An 18,672-nucleotide genomic window follows, 5' to 3' on the forward strand; every position below is an offset into this window, starting at 1 on the left:
GTGAAGTCATTCAGTATCACCTCCTGTCTTCTCTTTCCTTCCCCATTCTCTATCCCACTCCCACTCCCAAGCTTCGGAGCGCGGGGCTGGGACATGCACTGAGTGTTGCACTTTTATTTGGGTAGGGAGGCTTGTCGAATGAGCCAGGAGGCCTAGAGCTGGAGCCTAGTCCAGCTGGTACACCACCACCTCCCCTTTCAGCTCCCAAAGGAGATGCCCAGACACAGACTTTATGATGATTATATTTTTTCCAATGCCAGTGCTGCTCAGCCCTCAGCATAACTTCAGTTTTCATGAAATAAACAGTGACTATATAAAATTCCACCTTTCTGAAGCTGAAATCTGAGCTCAGGTGAAAGTTTCTTCTTTCCCAAGAAGCTGAGCCTGTGTTCCATCGAGAAAGTCAAGGTTCTCCAAGTGAGGGGAGCCGCACCTGGGCCCTGCCTTCAAGTCCCAGCCACGCCAGCTCACAGTGGGAGTCTCAACTCCCAGAAGTCAAAGTCTTAAGACCGCGGGCGGCCCAGACTGCCATAGAGGTCAGGCCTGCGGTGCTCGAACACGGGCAGGTGTTGGCGCAACTGCCGCATATAACGCAGGTCGATTCGGGCGAGGCAGAGGCCTGGGCCTTCAGGACAGCGGGCCACCACGGTTCCCCAGGGATCCACCACCATGCTGTGGCCATAGCTGGCTCTCTTCTCGTGGTGGCGCCCACACTGTGCTGCAGCCACTACGTAGCACTGGGTTTCAATGGCCCGGGCCCGCAGCAACACCTGGGGATGGGGAAACGTGCGCTCACTTAAGGTAGCGTCTAGTGGGAAACTGATAGGTGATGAACATTACAGGCCAGTCTACTCACTGTGACCATTCTGATGATTGCCTGGGAATGATTTACTATGTTAATTATTCTTTAACATAATGAGAGGCAACAATCTAGGGAATGAATTTTCCCACTAGGTGGAGAGGGAAAGAAAATCCTTCAGCTAGTAGGGCCAAGGGAGGAGAATGAAGTTAAAAGAAGGCCTGTATGTTTGTATGTGTGTGTGTGTGTTTTTAAAGATTGGTTTATTTGAGACAGAGAGAGAGCACAAGTGGGAGGGGCAGAGGGAGAGAGAATCCCAAGCAGTCTCCGTGCTGAGCACAGAGCCCAACGAAGGGCTTGATTCCACAACCCCCAGATCATGACCTGAGCCGAAACCAAGACTAGGATGTTCAACCGACTGAGCCACCCAGGCACCCTGAAGGCCTTTATGTTTTGAACAGGGGTCCTCTTACCTCCCAGTGGGCTGGGCCTGTAACAGATCCAAAAGCTGAAGGGTAGGTAAGTATTTCTGCTCCAGCCTGAGCCAATGCCAGAGAGAGTTCAGGAAACCGCATATCATAGCAGATAGCTAGACCAATCTGGAATGAAAAACAGCTTAACACCCCTGTCCTGTTTGTCATAGCATCTAGTCACACCCACCACCTACCCCACTCCTTAGGGCTTTCTATCCTCTATTACTTCGAGTATATCTATTCTCCCTCTTGTTTCTCTTCCCCACCTCATCCTTTCACAACTCACACCTTGCCTACTGGTGTGCTGACCGGAGACTCAAGACTGGGCCCAGGAATGGTAGAGTTGCTCTCATGCATAGGCCCCTGTCCTGGAATCTCCACATCACACAGATGGGTCTTCCTGTAAGTGGCCACTACTGACCCTGGAGGAAGAGAGAGAAGGAAGACTCAGTGCTGGTGCTCTAGAAGCCCAACTTAGTTCCTGTGGTCCCAGGGAGCTAGCTTATAAGCTAGGATCAGAAGCACAAACACCCCGAAAACTCCTGACCAAGGAAACGGAGTTGAAAACCAATTCTGGAGAATGTTAGTTTCGGTAGAAGAGCCTGGAAAGAGACGGCTAAAAAGTTATGAAGTCTCACCCTTGTTGTCCAGAAGCACATGACAATTGTAGATTTTCTGAGTCTGCTCCCAGTCTTGGCCTCGCTCATGGAAACCACCCAAGGACAGCCAGAGTCCACATTCCCTGGGGGAAGGAAGGCAGAGGGGAGGAGACAGCACTGACAACTCTTCTCAACGTTCTACCCTCCTATCTGCCAATTCGGGGACACTGCCCAACAAAGAAACTACCTTTCCCTCCCCCTTTCCCCGATACCTGGCAAGCTGGGTATATTCTCCCAAAAGGTTCCCACCCAGTGGCTCAGACAGGCGTAGTGTCTCTGCGGGGTCCCTTGCAATGAAGTCAAATGCCTCAGGCAGGAAAGCGAGGCAAGCACCCAGTCTGGCAGCCTCTCGAACAAGCTCGGCGCATGTTTTAAAGTTCTCCTGCTTGTCTGGTGTTGATGTTACCTGGCACACAGCCACCAGCGGCAGTTCCCAGGAAGAAGAGGAGATAGCCATGGCTCTGGGCCTGTGGATGGCACAGGCAGGACTCAGATTTCCCAGCATGGGGAAATGGAAGTTTAATGATAAAGGTCTCAAATGGGGAGGCAGGAGGGCTGCATGGCCCTTTGATTTCTCCTCCTGAGGGCACCCACTGATGAAATGTTCTGTGGATGGTTGGCACCCCAGTGTTTCCCACCATCTATTCATTTAACAAACATTTCTTGAGCATCTATTAAGTGCCAGGCACTGAGGTCAGAGCAAAACACGTTACCTGGGCTGTGCACAAAGTATTGAGAGTCGAGGTATCTGGAGTCCAGGACACAAAAGAAAGGACAGGAGCTGGTGAGGAGGCCTGACGATGAAGCCCAGCCTGAGGAAGGTGAGAAATCAGGACACCAACCGCTCCCTCAAGCAGTATATTTCTAGGATTCTCTGACTTCTCTCTTCATACTGTTTGGCTGAATCAGGGCCCTCCCAGTAAAACACCCTAAGTCTTTAAAACACTCTTTAGTGTAAGTAATTATGGGCTACAGGAAGAGATCATAAAGTGGGAAGACGGAGGAAAGGGCTTTGCTCGGCACCTGAATACCTCCACTTCCAGGGATCGCATACTAAACTGAAGCAAGCCCTTTTCCCCAGCGGAACGTATCCGCGGTTCAGAAGACATCTCCAAGAAACTTCCTTGCTTTTCCCAGCCTCTCTTCTTGACCGTGCACCTGCTCAGCTTTACTGCTCAAAGCACGTTTCCCCCTTACCCCAGAATCTCGGAGCGGAAGTTCACCTTCCCTCGTTCCCCACCACCCCGTGGAGGGCAGAGGGCACGGGCACCCACGCAGATCCCAACCCGCGTCCCTACTCTCCGGTTAACCCGTCCTTTCCACCTCTCCCAGGGACAGTGTCTCTGTTGCACAAGTTAAAGCACCGCAGGTGGAATTCACCGCGGCGGGCGGGATAGGTAGTAGGTCCTACATGAAGATATAGCCAAAACCATCCGCAGGATCCGAACCGAAGAGAGAAGAACGGCCTGGAAGCAGAGGCCCCGGAGCGAGTGGGCGGTAACTCGCAGGCCGGATGTGACGCACGGCGGGGCGGAGCTGCGCACGCCGGAAGCCGAGCAGGCGGCGAAGATGGCGGAGAGCAGCGGTCGTGCCGGCAAGAGCGGCGGCAGCGGCGCGGGGAAAGGGGCGGTGTCGGCAGAGCAGGTGAGGAGCGGAGAACCCGAAGGAGGGCAACAGGGCCGAGTCCAGAATCGATGCGAGGAGAGGGGGGAGCCTGTGGCTGGTGCAGGCCTCACTCCGGTCTCACCTTTGCGAGGCCGCCCAGAGAGGGGAGGGTCCTTGGAGAAGCTGGCCGAGCCCCGGGGGGGAGAGCAGGACAGTTGGTAGGTGAAGGCCACGCCTCCCTTGGGGTGTTGGGTGAGCCAGCAGGAGGCCAGAGCCCCGAAATGCAGCGTGTGGGAGGATGCACGGTTGTGAGGGGAGATAGGTCGTCGCTTTCCCCACTTCTCCGCACCCTCAGACAGGATAGGCTGGGCCGGGCAGCTCGTAACGAATCCCGGGGGATTAGTCAACGGGCTGGTTGTGTGGTCTGTTACGTGACCCTGAAACGACGTTGACAGTCGCCCTCACTCTGCAGAGCCACGTGACTCACATACTTGAAGAGTCTAGTGTTCCATACTGTTTTGACTCGCAAGTCCTTATTAGATTGGATTTCTTTAGCGGCCAGAAACTCTTTTCTAACCCGAGTTTGCATTTCCCCCAGTGTCTAGCATCGGGAAACGTTTGATTAATAACTCAGAAAGCCTTTTGTGGCGTGGGAGCCATAGTTTGCTAATGATGGGGCTAGTGATTAATAGAGGTGGGAAGATATCTACATAATAGAAAGGAAACATAAACAACAGCTCTTTTAATTACAGGTTCACTTATCAGTTATTTGTTGAACAGTTACTACAGGCAAAGGTGTCCGCATAAAGATTTTTCAAAGAGCTCATAGTAAAATAAGACCTACAAAATGCTAACATGAGGCAAAGGATGAGTGTCCTAATAGCTATAAAGTGCTGTGGGATTTTGCGGAGCGGGGGAAAGGATAGTTTCAGTCCCCAGGTGGGGGCGGGGGGCCGTTGTGGTGGAAGGGAAGGGAGAAGGAACCTAATATTTTCTGAGGCTCTACCATGTGCTGAGGCCCTCTGCTTGGTACAGGAAAACGGATACATGAAATGACCTTGTTTTCAAGATCGCTCACAGACTCATTTGAGAAAAGACAAACCAAACAGTAAAGATGTACAATATTCCACATAGGCCCCTCTTTATGGTAGCTAGAAGAGGGACCCTCTAACTAAGCAGGAGGTTATGGGATTTGAGGAGTGGGTGGGAAAGGGGAGCTGTGGTATAGTGGGGGTGGCTAAGAGCGGAAGAAGTGCACTGGCGTTTGGCAGATCTGTGCCTGAATCACATTTCCACTGTTTATTATGTGTAGATGACCTCCTGTGAGTTACTTCTCTCACCTTGCCCTCCTGTAAAAATATAGTGGTGCATACCTCATCACTCTTGATTATTAGACAAGAAGTGCATGCAAAGTGTTTTTGCACAGTGACTGGAATATAGTATGTTTGTTGTTTTTTCTGGAAGACATAATCCTTCAATTCAGTTCTAAAGGATGAGAGAGAAATCAGTCAAGCAAGAAGGAAATGAAGAATTTCCTAGGTAGAGGGACTCATATGCTTAAAAGCACTGAGGCATGAACCTGCCTGGCATGTTTAGGGTGCAGGTAGACTTAGAGTGTGGGATGGAATACAAGCCTTCAATGTGAAGAAAAAGGGATAGGAATCTAGGATGTTTCTCAGATTTCTGTCTTTGATAGATGCTGGTGTCATAGGGAATGTAGGAAGATAGGAAATGTCGAGGGCGGGGAGCTGGGGAATAAGTTTATTTGGGGGTTTTGAGTTTGGGTTTCTTGTAGGATGTTCAAGTAGAGACATTTTTAATAGTCGGTTTGACTTATAAATCTTGAGTTACAGAAATCTGAGTCAGAGATACGGATTAGAGAATTATAAGCTTATGGATGGTAGACAAAGTCATGGTTATGGGCCAAATCATCTAGGGTTTGTACAGAAAGTGAAAAAAGAAGCAGAACAAGGGTGGAACCAATATCTAAGGGGTTATGGAGAAAGAGAAGAAGCCCTCAAAAGAAACTGAGCAGTTGTGGTAATTGAGTTCTGAGGCTGTTCTTGCTTAACAATATGTGGCCTTTGTGTTCCAGAGAGAACACTGGGTAAAAAATATTAGATTTATTGGGGTGCCTGGCTGGCTCAGTAGGTAGAACATGTGGTTCTTGATCTGAGAGTGGTGAGTTCAAGACCCGTGTTGGGCCTAGAGATTACTTTAAAAAATTAAAAAAAAAAAAATATATATATATATATGATTTATCACTCCTGCAAATGTGAGCTACATATGTCCCTTATATACAAGATGGAAGGAAGTAACACATTGTACTAGGTACTCGTTTTTTCCTCTGTTATTTAATTACTGCTATTTGGAGCAGGTTATATTGTTCTCCCTTTATAGGTAAGGATATTTGCGTTTCAGAGACTTTAGTTAACTTACCCAAAGTCAGTAACTTGAAGAGCAGGGCTTTCAATTGAGTGGGTGATTTGAGAATCAGACAGACATATTTTTCCATGTATACATGATCATATTAAAGATATTTGAACTGAGCCTGAAGGAATGGATAGATTGGAACAGTGGTAATGGAAATAGGATATAGGGAATAGGATAAGAAGAGGAGAGCTAGACTAGGAAAGCACAGGCTGACATGAAGTGCAGTGACTGGTCAGTTTAGCTAAATCATGAGGTATAAGAAAGATGTGGTGCTTAAAGCAAGCTGAGTCTTTGCATGGCAAAGAATTTGGAACTTTTTAAAAAAAATTTTATTATGTTAGTCACCATACATGACATCATTAGTTTTTGATGTAGTGTTCCATGATTCATTGTTTGCATATAGCACCCAGTGCTCCATTCAATACGTGCCCTCTTTAATACCCATCACCAGGCTAACCCATCCCCCCACCCCCCTCCCCTCTAAAACCCTCAGTTTGTTTCTCAGAGTCCATAGTCTCTCATGGTTCTTCTCCCCCTCCGATTCCCCCCCTTCATTTTTCCCTTCCTACTATCTCTCTTTTTTTTTTTTTAACATATAATGTATTATTTGTTTCAGAGGTACAGGTCTGTGATTCATCAGTCTTACACAATTCACAGTGCTCACCATAGCACATACCTTCTCCAGTGTCTATAAATCTGGAACTTTTTAATGTAAGCAGTGAGGGAGTCACAGAAGGATGTATAGTATGCTGTTGTTATTTTTCTTTTACATAAAACAAGACATGTTCATTGTGGAAATGTAGAAAACACAGGAAAAAGTACAAAATAAAAAATAAATTGCCCATGATCCTAGTTTCCAAAGATAACTACTATTACCATTTTGGAATATATCCTTTGATAATACTCCAAAGGAGGTTTCTCCCCCTCCTTTATATTTTTGTATGTTGTGTAGATGGAAAGGGAGGACATGACAAATACTATAAAAAAGTATTTATATACTTTATAATATTAGTATTATACAATGTATACTTTTGTAATCTGTGTTTTGTTTTTTAAAGGTTTTATTTATTGGAGAAAGAGGTGAGCGAGAGAGTGAGAGAGCGTGAGTAGGGGGGAAGGGCAGAGGGAGAAGCAGGTTCCTTGCTGAGCAGGGAGCCTAATGCAGGGCTCGATCCCAGGACCCTGGGATCGTGACCTGAGCCAAGGGCAGACAGTTAACCGACAGCCATCCATGTGCCCCTGTAGTCTTTGTTTTAAGTCTAATATATCATGAACATTTTTCTATGTCATCCAAGTGTTAGGAAAATTAAATTACCAGCAGTGTATAGGATGAATTTGGAGAGCCCAAAAATAGGGAGATAATTTAGAAGACTACAAGAGTAGTTCGGACTCCGTGGGTAATGAAGGCTTGGACTAGGGTGATGTCAGAGAGCTTAAGAAAAATTGCTGAAGTAGGTGCAGTAAATTTGGCAGTTGTTGGGATAAGGGTGTGTTCAAAGATGAAACCAGGGTTTCCTACCTGGAGGGCTAGAGTGGTGTCATTAGCAGAAATAGGGGAGACGGGTGCCTGGGTGGCTAAGTCGGTTAAGCATCTGCCTTTGGCTCAGGCCGTGATCCCCAGGGTCCTAGGATCAAGTCCCGCATTGGGCTCTCTGCTCCACAGGGAGCCTGCTTCTCCCTCTGCCCCGGCTCTCTCTGTGTCTCTGTCTCTCTTAAATGAATAAATAAAATCTTTTCAAAAAAAAAAAGAAAGAAAGAAATGGAGACAAGAAAAGGAACAGTTTCAAACGGGGTAAAAGATGATCAATTCCGGGGCGCCTGGGTGGCTCAGTCGGTTAAGCGACTGCCTTCGGCTCAGGTCATGATCCTGGAGTCCCTGGATCGAGTCCCGCATCGGGCTACCTGCTCGGCAGGGAGTCTGCTTCTCCCTCTGACCCTCCCCCCTCTCATGTGCTCTCTCTCATTCTCTCTCTCTCAAATAAATGAATAAAATCTTTAAAAAAAAAAAAAAAAAGATGATCAATTCCGCTTCAGATGACCTGAGTTTAAGGTATCCGTAGGATATTTAAGTGGAAATGTTCTGTACTAATAGCTATTTATTGACAACCTGTTATATACTGGATATTGTCCTAAGTCCTTGATGTAACTAACTGATCTTCACAATACCCTAGGAGACAGTTATCATCTTTATGTTATTGGTGAAGAAAAGATTCAAAAAAGAGATAACTTGCTCATGGTTAGACTGGAATCATTTCTGACCGACTTCAGAGCTCCTTCCTCTAACTTGGAAGTATGGGTCTAGAATTTCTGAGAAGGCCTGGGTTTGCAGGCAGTAGAATAAAGGCAATTGTTGAAGCCATAGAAGTAGCTAAGATACGAATTGAAATAGTCTAGGTAATAAAGGGAGAAGTACTATGGAAAGAATCTTAGATCCTGTCTCCACTGTGGGGGTGAGAGGAAGAACTTCAGGAAGAGGAAAGAAGTGTTAAGAGAGGTAGGAGAACCAATGAACCAAAGGGTCCTGGAAGGTAGAAGAGAGAAGAGAACCTTCCTTGTATTGGGCACTGGACATATTCCCTCAGTTTCGTTCTCGTTGTTACCCTGAGGCTGTGGTTCTCAGCCTGCTGTGATTTCACCCCAGGAGAAATTTGGCGATGCCTGGAGACATTTTTGGTTGTCACAAGTAGGAGCTGCTACTGGCTTTTAGTGGGTAGAAGCAGAGAGGTTGCTAAATCTCCTACCACGCACAGGACAGCCCCCTGTAAAAAAGTATTTTCCTGCCCAGAATATCAGTGCTGATGTTTAGAAACCCTTCCGTATGGTATATGAATTCCATTTTATAAATGAGGAGACCAAGAGAAAAGTTAAGTAACTCGGTCATTATAGCAAGTAAAGAGCAATACTAGGACATGAACCCATGTCAGACTCAGAAGTTTGGGCTCTTTCCACCCTACCGTGTTGCTACTTAAAGGAAGAGAGTTTGAAGAAGCAGAGTGAAAATTGAGAAAAAATTGTTGAATTCGGTAGGAGGCCATTCATGATTTTTGAGAGGGTAGTTTAATAAGTAATAATAATTTAATAACTAGTATAGATAGAAGGCAATTTAAAGTGGGTTGGGAGTGAATGGGAGGTGGGGAAGTAGAAGCAGTGAGTACAGACTAGTCCTAAAATAGAAGATGAAGAGAAGGGCTGAGAACTGTTATTTGTTGGAGTAGTAAGGTCAATGACGTTTTCTTTTGTCTTTCTTTTTTTAAAAAAGATTTTATTTATTTATTAGAGAGAGAGCGTTAACACACACAAGCAGGGAGGAGGGGCAGAGGGAGAGGGACAAGCAGACTCCCAACTGAGCAGGGAGCCTGATGACGTGGGGCTTGATCCTAGGACCCCGAGATCATGACCTGAGCCAAAGGGAGACTCTTAACTGACTGAGCCACTCAGGTGCCCCTGGTCAAAGACATTTTCTTGATAGTTGAGTATGTTTGTCAGGAAAGGGGGCACTAAACTGAAAAGAAGATACTTAGTGAGTGACACCCCAGAAAATGCTTTTCCAGATGCATCTAGTCATAATTCTTGACCTATTGTTCTATTTTTCACTGAACCCAGTAAGACTAAACATCATGTAGGTAAGAAGACCAAAGGACATTTCGGAGGTAAAGGTAATGATTATAGATTTTTCCTGAAGTTATCAACACTATGTGGTATTGATTAAATAAACAACAACAACAAAAAAAAAAAGAAGGAAGGAAACGGGAAAATAAATCATCGGAAATAGTTTGACTTTTTTTTTTTTTTTTGAAGATTTTATTTATTTATTGAGAGAGAGCATGAGCAGGGGGAGCAGCAAAGGGAGAGGGAAAAGCAGACTCCCCACTGAGCACAGAGCCTGATGGGTCCTGAGGATCATGACCTGAGCCGAAGTCAGCCACTTAACCAACTGAGTCATCGGGCGCCCCTGACTTTTTTTTTTTTAAGACTTTCTTTTTTAAGTAATCTCTACACCCAACGTGGGACTGGAACTCACAACCCTGAGATCAAGAGTTGCACGCTTTTCTGACTGAGCCAGCCAGGGGCCACCCCCTAGTTTGACCTTAATGAGAGGTGATACATGACAAGCCAGTAATAATACATCAGTAGGAACTGGATTCTTAGAGTTCAACAAACCTGGGTAGAAGTACTGGTTCACTGTGTTATTTTCACACACACACATGCACACCCACCAGCCTTGCTCTACTGATCTATAAAGTGAAGTACATGTCTTAAAATGTGTTTTTATTTTAGAATTAAATGAGATAAAGAGTAGCAGAGTGCTTGGCATATAGTAGTGTTCTTTTACTTACAAACTGTGGGAGGAAGGTGTTTTACTGTAGGACTGTGGAAAAAATAGGTATTTAAAAAGAGATTGCATTTGCATATTTAAAATTTCAAAGAAGATAACGATAAAGATTAGAAGGCAGGCTGCATGGTTGAAAATTAGGAACGCAATAAAATTGGAATAATTTTCTTTTTTTTTTTTTTAAAGATTTTATTTATTTATTTGAGACAGAATGAGAGAGAGAGAGAGCACATGAGAGGGGGGAGGGTCAGAGGGAGAAGCAGGCTCCCTGCCGAGCAGGGAGCCCGATGCGGGACTCCATCCAGGGACTTCAGGATCATGACCTGAGCCGAAGGCAGTCGCTTAACCAACTGAGCCACCCAGGCGCCCCTGGAATAATTTTCTATCAAAATTTAAGGAGGGTGCCTGGGTGGCTCAGTTGGTTAAGCATCTGCCTTCAGCTCAGGTCATGATCCTGGGGTCCTGGGATCGAGTCCCGCATCGGGCTCCCTGCTCAGCTGGGAGTCTGCTTCTCCCTCTCCCTTTACCGCTCCCCCTCCACTTTTGCTGTCTCTCGCTCTCTCTCAAATAAATAAAATCTTTAAAAAAAATTTAAGGAATTGATATGCTTTATTTTATTTTTAATTTTTTTTTTTTTTTTTTAAAGATTTTATTTATTTATTTGACAGAGAGAGACACAGCAAGAGAGGGAACACAAGCAGGGGGAGTGGGAGAGAGAGAAGCAGGCTTCCCGCAGAGCAGGGAGCCCGATGTGGGGCTCGATCCCAGGACCCTGGGATCATGACCTGAGCCGAAGGCAGACGCTTAACGACTGAGCCACCCAGGCGTCCCTTATTTTTAATTTTTTTTAAAGATTTTATTTATTTATTTAACAGAGAGAGAGAGTGAGAGGGCACAAGTAGGGTTAGAGGGAGAAGCAGGCTCCCTGCAGAGCATGGAGGCCGATGGAGGGCTCGATGCGGGACTTGATCTCAGGCCCCTGGGATCATGACCTCAGCCGAAGGCAGACGCTTAACCGACTGAGCCCCCCAGGTGCCCCGATATGCTTTATTATTATTATTATTTTTTTGAGAGACAGAGAGAGTGCCGCATACACTTGAGTGAGGGGAAGGGGCAGAGGGATAGGGAGAGAGAATCCTAAGCAGGTTCCACACTCAGCTCAGAGCCTGACGTGGGGCTCCATCTTATGACCCTGAGATCGTGACCTGAGCCAAAATCAAGAGTCAGACACTTAACTGACTGAACCACCCAGACATGATGCGTATTTATATGTGAGCACATAGAAGGGGTTAACATATGGAATGTGTTAACTGATTTTATTTTGGTAATCATTTCACAATATGTACATATATCAAGTCATAATGTTGTATACCTTAAACTTACACAATGTCATATGTCATATCTCAGTAAAGCTGGGGTGGGGGGAGGGAAGAAAACCATGTCCTGTGTAAAATTGTTTGTATGTGCCAATTATGAGAATGTAAAGAGCTCTGTATAGTTACCAGGATTGCAGTTACTTTTGAATAGAATAAACAGCTGGTATTTTAATTTAATTGGATTCTTTTTCAGGAGGGATGTTTACATGTAAGATGATGATTTTAGTAGGGCTGAGAGAATCAACACTGACCTGGCCGTCCCTGCTTATACCAGACAACTTTAGGAGAACAGGGAATGAGGGAAAGAGAAGGAAATTTAATTCTAGCCATAAGGGAGAAGACCATTAGAAAAGTTGTATTTTAACAGGAAGAATGTGAGAATAGATCACAGCCTTTCTGTCTTCATTATGTGGCAGACCTCAGAGATGGCAGGTTAATATCAGTTTATTTTACATCTAATTTCCAGTTAGGTTACGGTTAGCTGCTGAGATGTCATTTTCTTTAAGTACACCAGTGGCTGAAATTTTCCATAATAACCGTGGGTAACTCATACATTTAAATAGATTTATTCTAGTTTGACATTTGATTACAAGTTCATAAACTGGACCAGGAGGAGATAGGGGTTGTTTATTAACAAGAATGTTTGAAGAAAAATTGGAATTAAAAAAAAAAATCTCTTTTTTGCCTTTAGTTGTGTTAAATTGGTGGTTGAAAAGTAGATTCTTACTAATTACTAAGGAAAATAAGTTCAGGCCTCAGAAATTTTAGACTCTTAAGCTGATTTCATTGGTGTATTTAACAACATACATCTAGAAGAGTGGGTCATTTGGGTGCTAGGAGAGCATCTAGAATCTGGTTTAGTTACTGAATTTTCTTAGGTGAAATTATTATTGTTTTTTTTTTAAGATTTTTTGTTTATTTATTTGACAGAGACACAGCGAGAGAGGGAACACAAGCAGGGGGAGTGGGAGAGGGAGAAGCAGGCTTCCCGCTGAGCAGGGAGCCCGATGTGGGGCTCGATCCCAGGACCCTGGGATCATGACCTGAGCCGAAGGCAGACACCCAACGACTGAGCCACCCAGGCGCCCCTTAGGTGAAATTATTTTGATCTGTAACACTGACATTGGAGAAAAAGCTAACTATAAATGGAATAGTTTGGTATACGCAGTGGAGGCGAAGGAAGAACAGCTTATAGACGAGTTAGATTTTCAAGGCATCTGTTGGAACGAGTGGACGGAGTGGACGGAGATGGATGGGTGGGGGCCTGGAGAAGGCAGCCCGCTGCTCAAGTGGCAGGGTCCTAGCCAGACCTGTTCCTTGGCTTTTTGAGCAGTAGAGGGATGTAGGGGTGGCACAGGTCAGCCGTTAGGATCTTACTAGCTGGGGGCACCTGGGTGGCTCAGTCGTTAGGCGTCTGCCTTCGGCTCAGGTCATAATCCCAGGGTCTTGGGATCGAGTCCCGCATCGGGCTCCCTGCTCCGCGGGAAGCCTGCTTCTCCCTCTCCCACTCCCCCTGCTTGTGTTCCCTCTCTCACTGTGTCTCTCTCTGTCAAATAAATAAATAAAATCTTAAAAAAAAGAAAGGATCTTACTAGCTGTCGATGAGCCTTGCAGAGAGAGCTAGAGATAAAAGATCCTAGTAAGGTTGAGGTGGTTGTTCATTAGTGGCAGTGAGACTGGACATGATGTGAATGGGAGTGAGAGCTTCAGCAGTAGTTTGAGTGGGTGGGCTCACTGCTCTCCGCTGAACAGGAGGGGCCGGAGGGGAGGCCGTGTGGGTTTGGAGAGAAGGCCGAGATAGTAGTTAATGTACTCTCCTGCTTACAGAGTCCTTTCATACTAACTGGTTCACAGGATACAACAGCTCAATAGAGTAGGTTCCCTGTGTGTTTCACACGTGAGGGAACTAAGGCTCAAAGAGAGTAACCCCGTGGTTCTCAGTTCTGGCTGCACTAATAGAATTATGTGGGAGAGCTTTTAAAAATACTGAGGCCTGGGGCATTTGGGTGGCTCAGGGTTAAGTGTCCCACTTGTCTCACTCTTGATTTTGGCTCAGGTCATGATCTCAGGGTCATGAGATCGAGCCCCAGGCTCTGGGCTCAGTGCGAGTCTGCTTGGGATTCTCTCTCTCCCTCTGCTTCTCCCCCACGTGCATGCACATTCTCTCTCTCTCTCTAAAAATAAATAAAATCTTAAGAAAGAAATAAATACTGATGCCTGGGCCTCACCCAGTGATTGTGTAATTGTTCTGAGATGCCACTGTTCACGCTACCCTGGGGATTCTGATGTGTAGCCAGGGTTGAGAACCATACGGTTAAATGTCTGAGGCCATAGAGCCAGTATGTGGCGGAGACAAAACCTGAAAACCCAGTCTTTTGTCCCTGGGTCCCAGGTTTTCTTTTTTTTTTTTTTCTCCTACCCCACTCACCCCCACAATTTTCTGTCCTCATTACCTTTTCTACCTTTCATCTGATGTTTCTCTCCACACACAGTCCTCAGCCCTGTACTGAAAGTCACGGGGGTGGTGACAGTAGTACCCAGTCTGGTTTTCACGAAGTGTTAATTCCCTGCTCCGTTTCTGGGGAACAAGGAGCTGGTAGTAATCATTCCTCTGGGCCTTTACATACGTTACTTCTTACGCATCTCTTGCACCCCATCCTCCCCCAGTTTCTCATCCTTCAGGCCTCAGCGATGGCAGTGTGTCTCCGCAAGCCTATGTTAGGGTTTCTAGGCTACAGAAACGGACTCTGGCCAACTTTTTTTTTGGTTTCTTTTTAAGTAGTGTTTTGGAAGGAGAGTGGGTCGTTCAGAGAATTGAACACAATGAAAAGAAAGATTCAAGAACTGGGTCACACCAAGTTCAAGAACTAGGGCAGCTTTGGGGATTTCAGGAAGAGGGACCGAGGATCATCTGTGCAGGACAGCTAGTTGTCTTGGCTTCCACTGTCTTCTGGACCTCTTTGTCTTTTCCCCAAAATCAGTTCCTGTACAGAGACTCTGGTATAGAACAGGTCGCTGCCCCCGTGGTCAGGGAGCATGGGTCCTGTGAATAGTAGCCCCGCAAGCAGCCTACTGAGCTCAGGAAGGGCAGTTTCCCTGTGGGAGGAATGCTGGGCAGACCCAAATGAGAGTTACCCACTACAAAGCCTTTGCGGACAGCTCTCTCTCCCTGCAAGTCTGAGCACCGCCCCCCCCCCCCCGTAGTACCCGTGCCTGTCCCTCCCCACGCGGAAGCCGCAGGAGGGCCGGGCACAGTTCTCACACGCTACGTAGGCTCTCCGTAAGTGTTGCGTGAGTGGAAGTCCTGACAGACTAAAGGTAGAAATCACAAACGTGGGTTCCGCTCCTTTTCCAAGGTAGGTGTCCAGAGCTTGCCCTCCTGTGTTGTTTCTGGAGCCTCTGCCATGTCCACCGTCTCCTCTCTCACTTAAGTCTTTCTCGTCTTCTAAGGTGATTGCTGGCTTCAACCGCCTTCGGCAGGAACAGCGGGGTCTGGCGTCCAAAGCAGCTGAGCTGGAGATGGAGCTGAACGAGCACAGGTGAGGAGGTTGGGGAGCAGCAAACAGAAGGAGCGTTGGCCGGGCCATTTTGTGAGGGCCGGGTGCGGTCGGTGGGGCCAAACTCTCAGCTGCGCCTTGTCCTCCTGCCGCAGCCTCGTGATTGACACGCTGAAGGAGGTGGATGAGGCCCGCAAGTGCTACCGCATGGTTGGAGGTGTGCTGGTGGAGCGGACGGTCAAAGAGGTGCTGCCTGCCCTGGAGAACAACAAGGAGCAGGTGAGCAGGGATCCCCGAGAAGCTCTGGGCAGCTGAGGTGCGGGAGGGGGGCCGGGGTGTAGGCTGGTGGGTAGGCACCCATGTTGAAGACAGCATAAAAAGCCTGTTAGCCTGTGCTGTTTATGCTCTGTTAAGTCTAGACTCAGACAGGAGTAGTTGCGGGCTGCCAGCCTTTTTCCCTGCGCTCTGTGACCTGGCCCATCTAGGGGAGAGGGGGCAGGGAGAGCCGTGTTTCTCACAGTGTAGTCCACGGATACCTGCATCCAGGTCACCTGGAGGACTGATTTAAAATGCAGCTTCCCGGACCCATTGATTCAGAACAGTTGGAGGTGGGGCCTGTGGAGTGGCTTTTTTTTTTTTTTTTTTTTTAAGTAATCTCGGCGTCCGGCTTGGGGCTTGAACCCACAACCCTGAGATTAAGAGTCGCATGCTCTACCGACTGAGCCAGCCAGGCGCCCCGTGGAGTAGCATGTTAAAAACAAACAGCCCAAGTGGTTCTTACGTACATTAAAGTTTATAAATCATTGTGTTTGAGAAAGGCATACTTTTAGTGGCTGGGCTCTCCTGTCAATACTTGGTGAGGCTAGAGGTGTCATCCCTCCATCACATCCCCAGCCATAGTCCGTATCAGGCAGGGGAAGGGAGTCCTGAAAGCCTCATGTAATCCCTGTCACTTGCTCTCTAGATACAGAAGATCATTGAGACACTCACACAGCAGCTTCAGGCAAAGGGAAGAGAATTAAATGAATTCCGGGAAAAGCACAACATTCGTCTCATGGGGGAAGATGAGAAACCAGCAGCCAAGGAGAACTCAGAAGGGGCTGGGGCTAAGTCCAGCTCAGCCGGAGTGTTGGTCTCCTAGGGACCAAGGCCTTTGCATTTTTTTCTACCCTGACTCCCACTTCTTCTAATTTCTCTTTATTGTTATTATTATTATTTTCTCTGCTATTGTAATATTTTTTTGTTAATTAAATGTTTTGGTCAGAATGCTTAGCTCTAGCCTGAAGCTTTCTCCCAATATTAGGGGTGGGATCTGCATGAGGCATGGAAAGCCTATGACTTGTGGGGTTTGGTTCCAGCAGGCTAATAGCTCATGATATCAGAGGAGGTCCCATATTTTATCCTTTCCCTTGCAAATAAAGATGTGGCTACTTGTTGACTACCCTCCCCCCGAAAAGATTCACAGACAAAGTTGACTCTCAGATTGAAATTTTTTTTTTTTTTTAAAGATTTTATTTATTTATTTGAGAGAGAGAGTGAGAGAGAGAAAGAGCACAAGAGGGGGGAGCGGGAGAGGGAGAAGCAGACTCCCTGCTGAGCAGGTAGCCCGATGCGGGACTCGATCCCGGGACTCCAGGATCATGACCTGAGCCGAAGGCAGTCGCTTAACCAACTGAGCCACCCAGGCGCCCTCAGATTGAAATTTAATAAGCGTTTGAAATGAGGTGGATAGCTCTGGTGGTAATGGTTTTATGAGTTTGCGACAAACCAGAGGCTGTGTCTTGGCACTACTCTTTAGATAAATAGGTCCAGGATGCAAACCTGTGGACTAGGTGTCCTGCCATCCTCACCAAAACCCCCAACCAGGTAAAGCTGATCATTCCAAAGGCAGGTCCGATGGCCCATGCGTTTCAGCCCATGGTCTGCACAGGGGAAGTGGAACCACGTGGAAGGGGACTTGCCTGTTGGGTCAGAAAGTGCTCAGTGAGGCAGGAGAATCTGGGCACCGTGGGGCTTCTGCTCCTCACGAGACCAAAGGTTTGCCCGCCTTTTTTCTCCTCACTTGATTTGTGACCCTCTTCACCATTGAATATTCTGTGTATTCCTTTAACTTGTCAATTTTTGCTCCTCCCTACCCATCACTCCGTCCTCTCTCTGCGCCTGCAGGTTCTTCCGTGTCCCCACCTTCTCCCCACCTTCTCCCCTCCTTAACCAAGCCAGCCCTCACGGGTATCATAGATGTAGAGGTCGTTGCAGATGGTGTCTCTGGCTCTGGTCAGAGTTTCTCCACCAAACAGCACAGCGAAGGGCCCCACCACAGAACATGAGTGATGCCGAAGTCCCCGAGGCCCCTGCTGGGACCCCTGCCCAGTGCTCACAAGCCTGGCAAGCTGTTCCATCAAATGGGGGGCAGCAGGTGGTTCCTCCTTCCGGAAGAAAAGAAGGGGTTGGCTGGGGGGGATTTGGGCCTCACCATTTTAGCCCCCTTCCACCCTCAGCAAGATGTGAGTAGATAATACCTTAATCTTCCCCGGACTCCAATGCCCAGCTACTTCTGGTTCAGGCGAGTTGCAACCCCCAAAGAGCAGCAGCTGGTGAGCTGGGTGGGGCCCGGGAGTGCGGAGCAGGGCGGCACAGTGACCCGAGCGGGAGGCTGTGTGGCAGCCCTCCTCCTTATAGCTGTGGGGATGCAGAAGTACTGCCTGGGCCCCAGCGCCTTTCTTCCGCGGCAAGCCCAGAAAGGAGGCCGGACGGCGCAGTGGGCGGAGGAGAAGAGGGTGATCCCGGCAGAGAGCACGCTCGCGCTCTCGTCACGGTGGATGCGGGGGAAGGGGGTCGGGATGTGGACAGGGTGCCCGCGGTTCTGCCGAGCCGTCGCTCTTCTAGAGCATGGATGAAGGGAGGGTGAGACGTTTGGGGCAGGGGGTGCCATACCAGTAGGTGCGGGCGCCGGGGTCCAGCCTCAGCGTGTAGATGCTTCCGTAGCGACGCTGAGTGCGGGTCCCGCCCTCCCGGCCTGCCACCCGCAGCTCTCGGTCGGAGATGCGGGTGCAGGTGTGGCTGCTGAGGCCGGCGGGGGGGCGGCTGCCGGGGGCCGCGCTCCACGCCTCCCACACTCCGCGCTCCGTGTCCAGCGCGGCCACCGTGGCCAGGCGGCGCGCCCCGTCCCAGCCGCCCACCACGCAGAGCCAGCGTCCGCCCACGGGCACCGCGTCGTGGTGGCTGCGCCGCTGGCCGCCCCGGGCGCCCACCTGCACCGCCTGGCCCGCGGCCGGGTCGAAGACCACTGTGTCGCCGCTCGGCTCTGTCGCCCCTCCGGCCGGGAGGCCCCCCACCAGGTAGAAGCGGCCCCGCAGCTCAGTGCAGGAGTGGAAGGCCCGCGCCAGGAGCGCGTCCCGAGCCACCGGCCGCCAGGTCCAGCCCGCGCCCCCCGGGGGCCCCGCCAGCGCCATGGCACCCCCCCACCCCCCTCTACCCCGGGAACCACCCGGGTCCCT

At 48.3% G+C, this 18,672-nt stretch overlaps 3 protein-coding genes across 8 annotated transcripts; 1 reads left to right on the forward strand and 2 right to left on the reverse strand.

Annotated features, from left to right (window-relative positions):
* Positions 1 to 224: 224 nt before the first annotated feature.
* On the reverse strand, positions 225 to 3,474 carry NIT1 (nitrilase 1). Of its 6 annotated transcripts, none has more exons than XM_036078890.2 (7): positions 3,343 to 3,474; positions 2,645 to 2,743; positions 2,144 to 2,398; positions 1,911 to 2,014; positions 1,561 to 1,694; positions 1,273 to 1,398; positions 225 to 770 (listed from the first exon to the last, which is right to left on the reverse strand). In XM_036078890.2, coding segments are annotated over exons 1-7 (987 nt in total). In that variant the 5' UTR covers positions 3,345 to 3,474; the 3' UTR covers positions 225 to 503. The 6 variants fall into 6 exon arrangements, with proteins under 6 accessions (XP_035934783.2, XP_035934787.1, XP_035934781.2 ...); XM_036078894.2 differs by having other exon boundaries at positions 2,645 to 2,679; positions 3,343 to 3,440; XM_036078888.2 differs by having other exon boundaries at positions 3,312 to 3,431.
* PFDN2 (prefoldin subunit 2) lies at positions 3,431 to 16,441 on the forward strand. Its single transcript, XM_036078907.2, has 4 exons — positions 3,431 to 3,575; positions 15,129 to 15,217; positions 15,331 to 15,454; positions 16,140 to 16,441. Exons 1-4 carry the CDS (start codon positions 3,501 to 3,503, stop codon positions 16,314 to 16,316), a joined length of 465 nt encoding a protein of 154 aa, XP_035934800.2. The 5' UTR covers positions 3,431 to 3,500; the 3' UTR covers positions 16,317 to 16,441.
* Positions 16,442 to 16,711: 270 nt separating this feature from the next.
* On the reverse strand, positions 16,712 to 18,642 carry KLHDC9 (kelch domain containing 9). The gene is made up of 4 exons (XM_036078887.2): positions 18,110 to 18,642; positions 17,695 to 17,854; positions 17,403 to 17,601; positions 16,712 to 17,136 (listed from the first exon to the last, which is right to left on the reverse strand). The coding sequence occupies exons 1-4, from the start codon at positions 18,625 to 18,627 to the stop codon at positions 16,970 to 16,972; spliced, it is 1,044 nt and encodes a 347-aa protein (XP_035934780.1). The 5' UTR covers positions 18,628 to 18,642; the 3' UTR covers positions 16,712 to 16,969.
* Between the last annotated feature and the right edge of the window lie 30 nt (positions 18,643 to 18,672).

Source organism: Halichoerus grypus, chromosome 7, assembly GCF_964656455.1.
Source record: "Halichoerus grypus chromosome 7, mHalGry1.hap1.1, whole genome shotgun sequence".
Lineage (NCBI taxonomy): Eukaryota > Metazoa > Chordata > Mammalia > Carnivora > Phocidae > Halichoerus > Halichoerus grypus.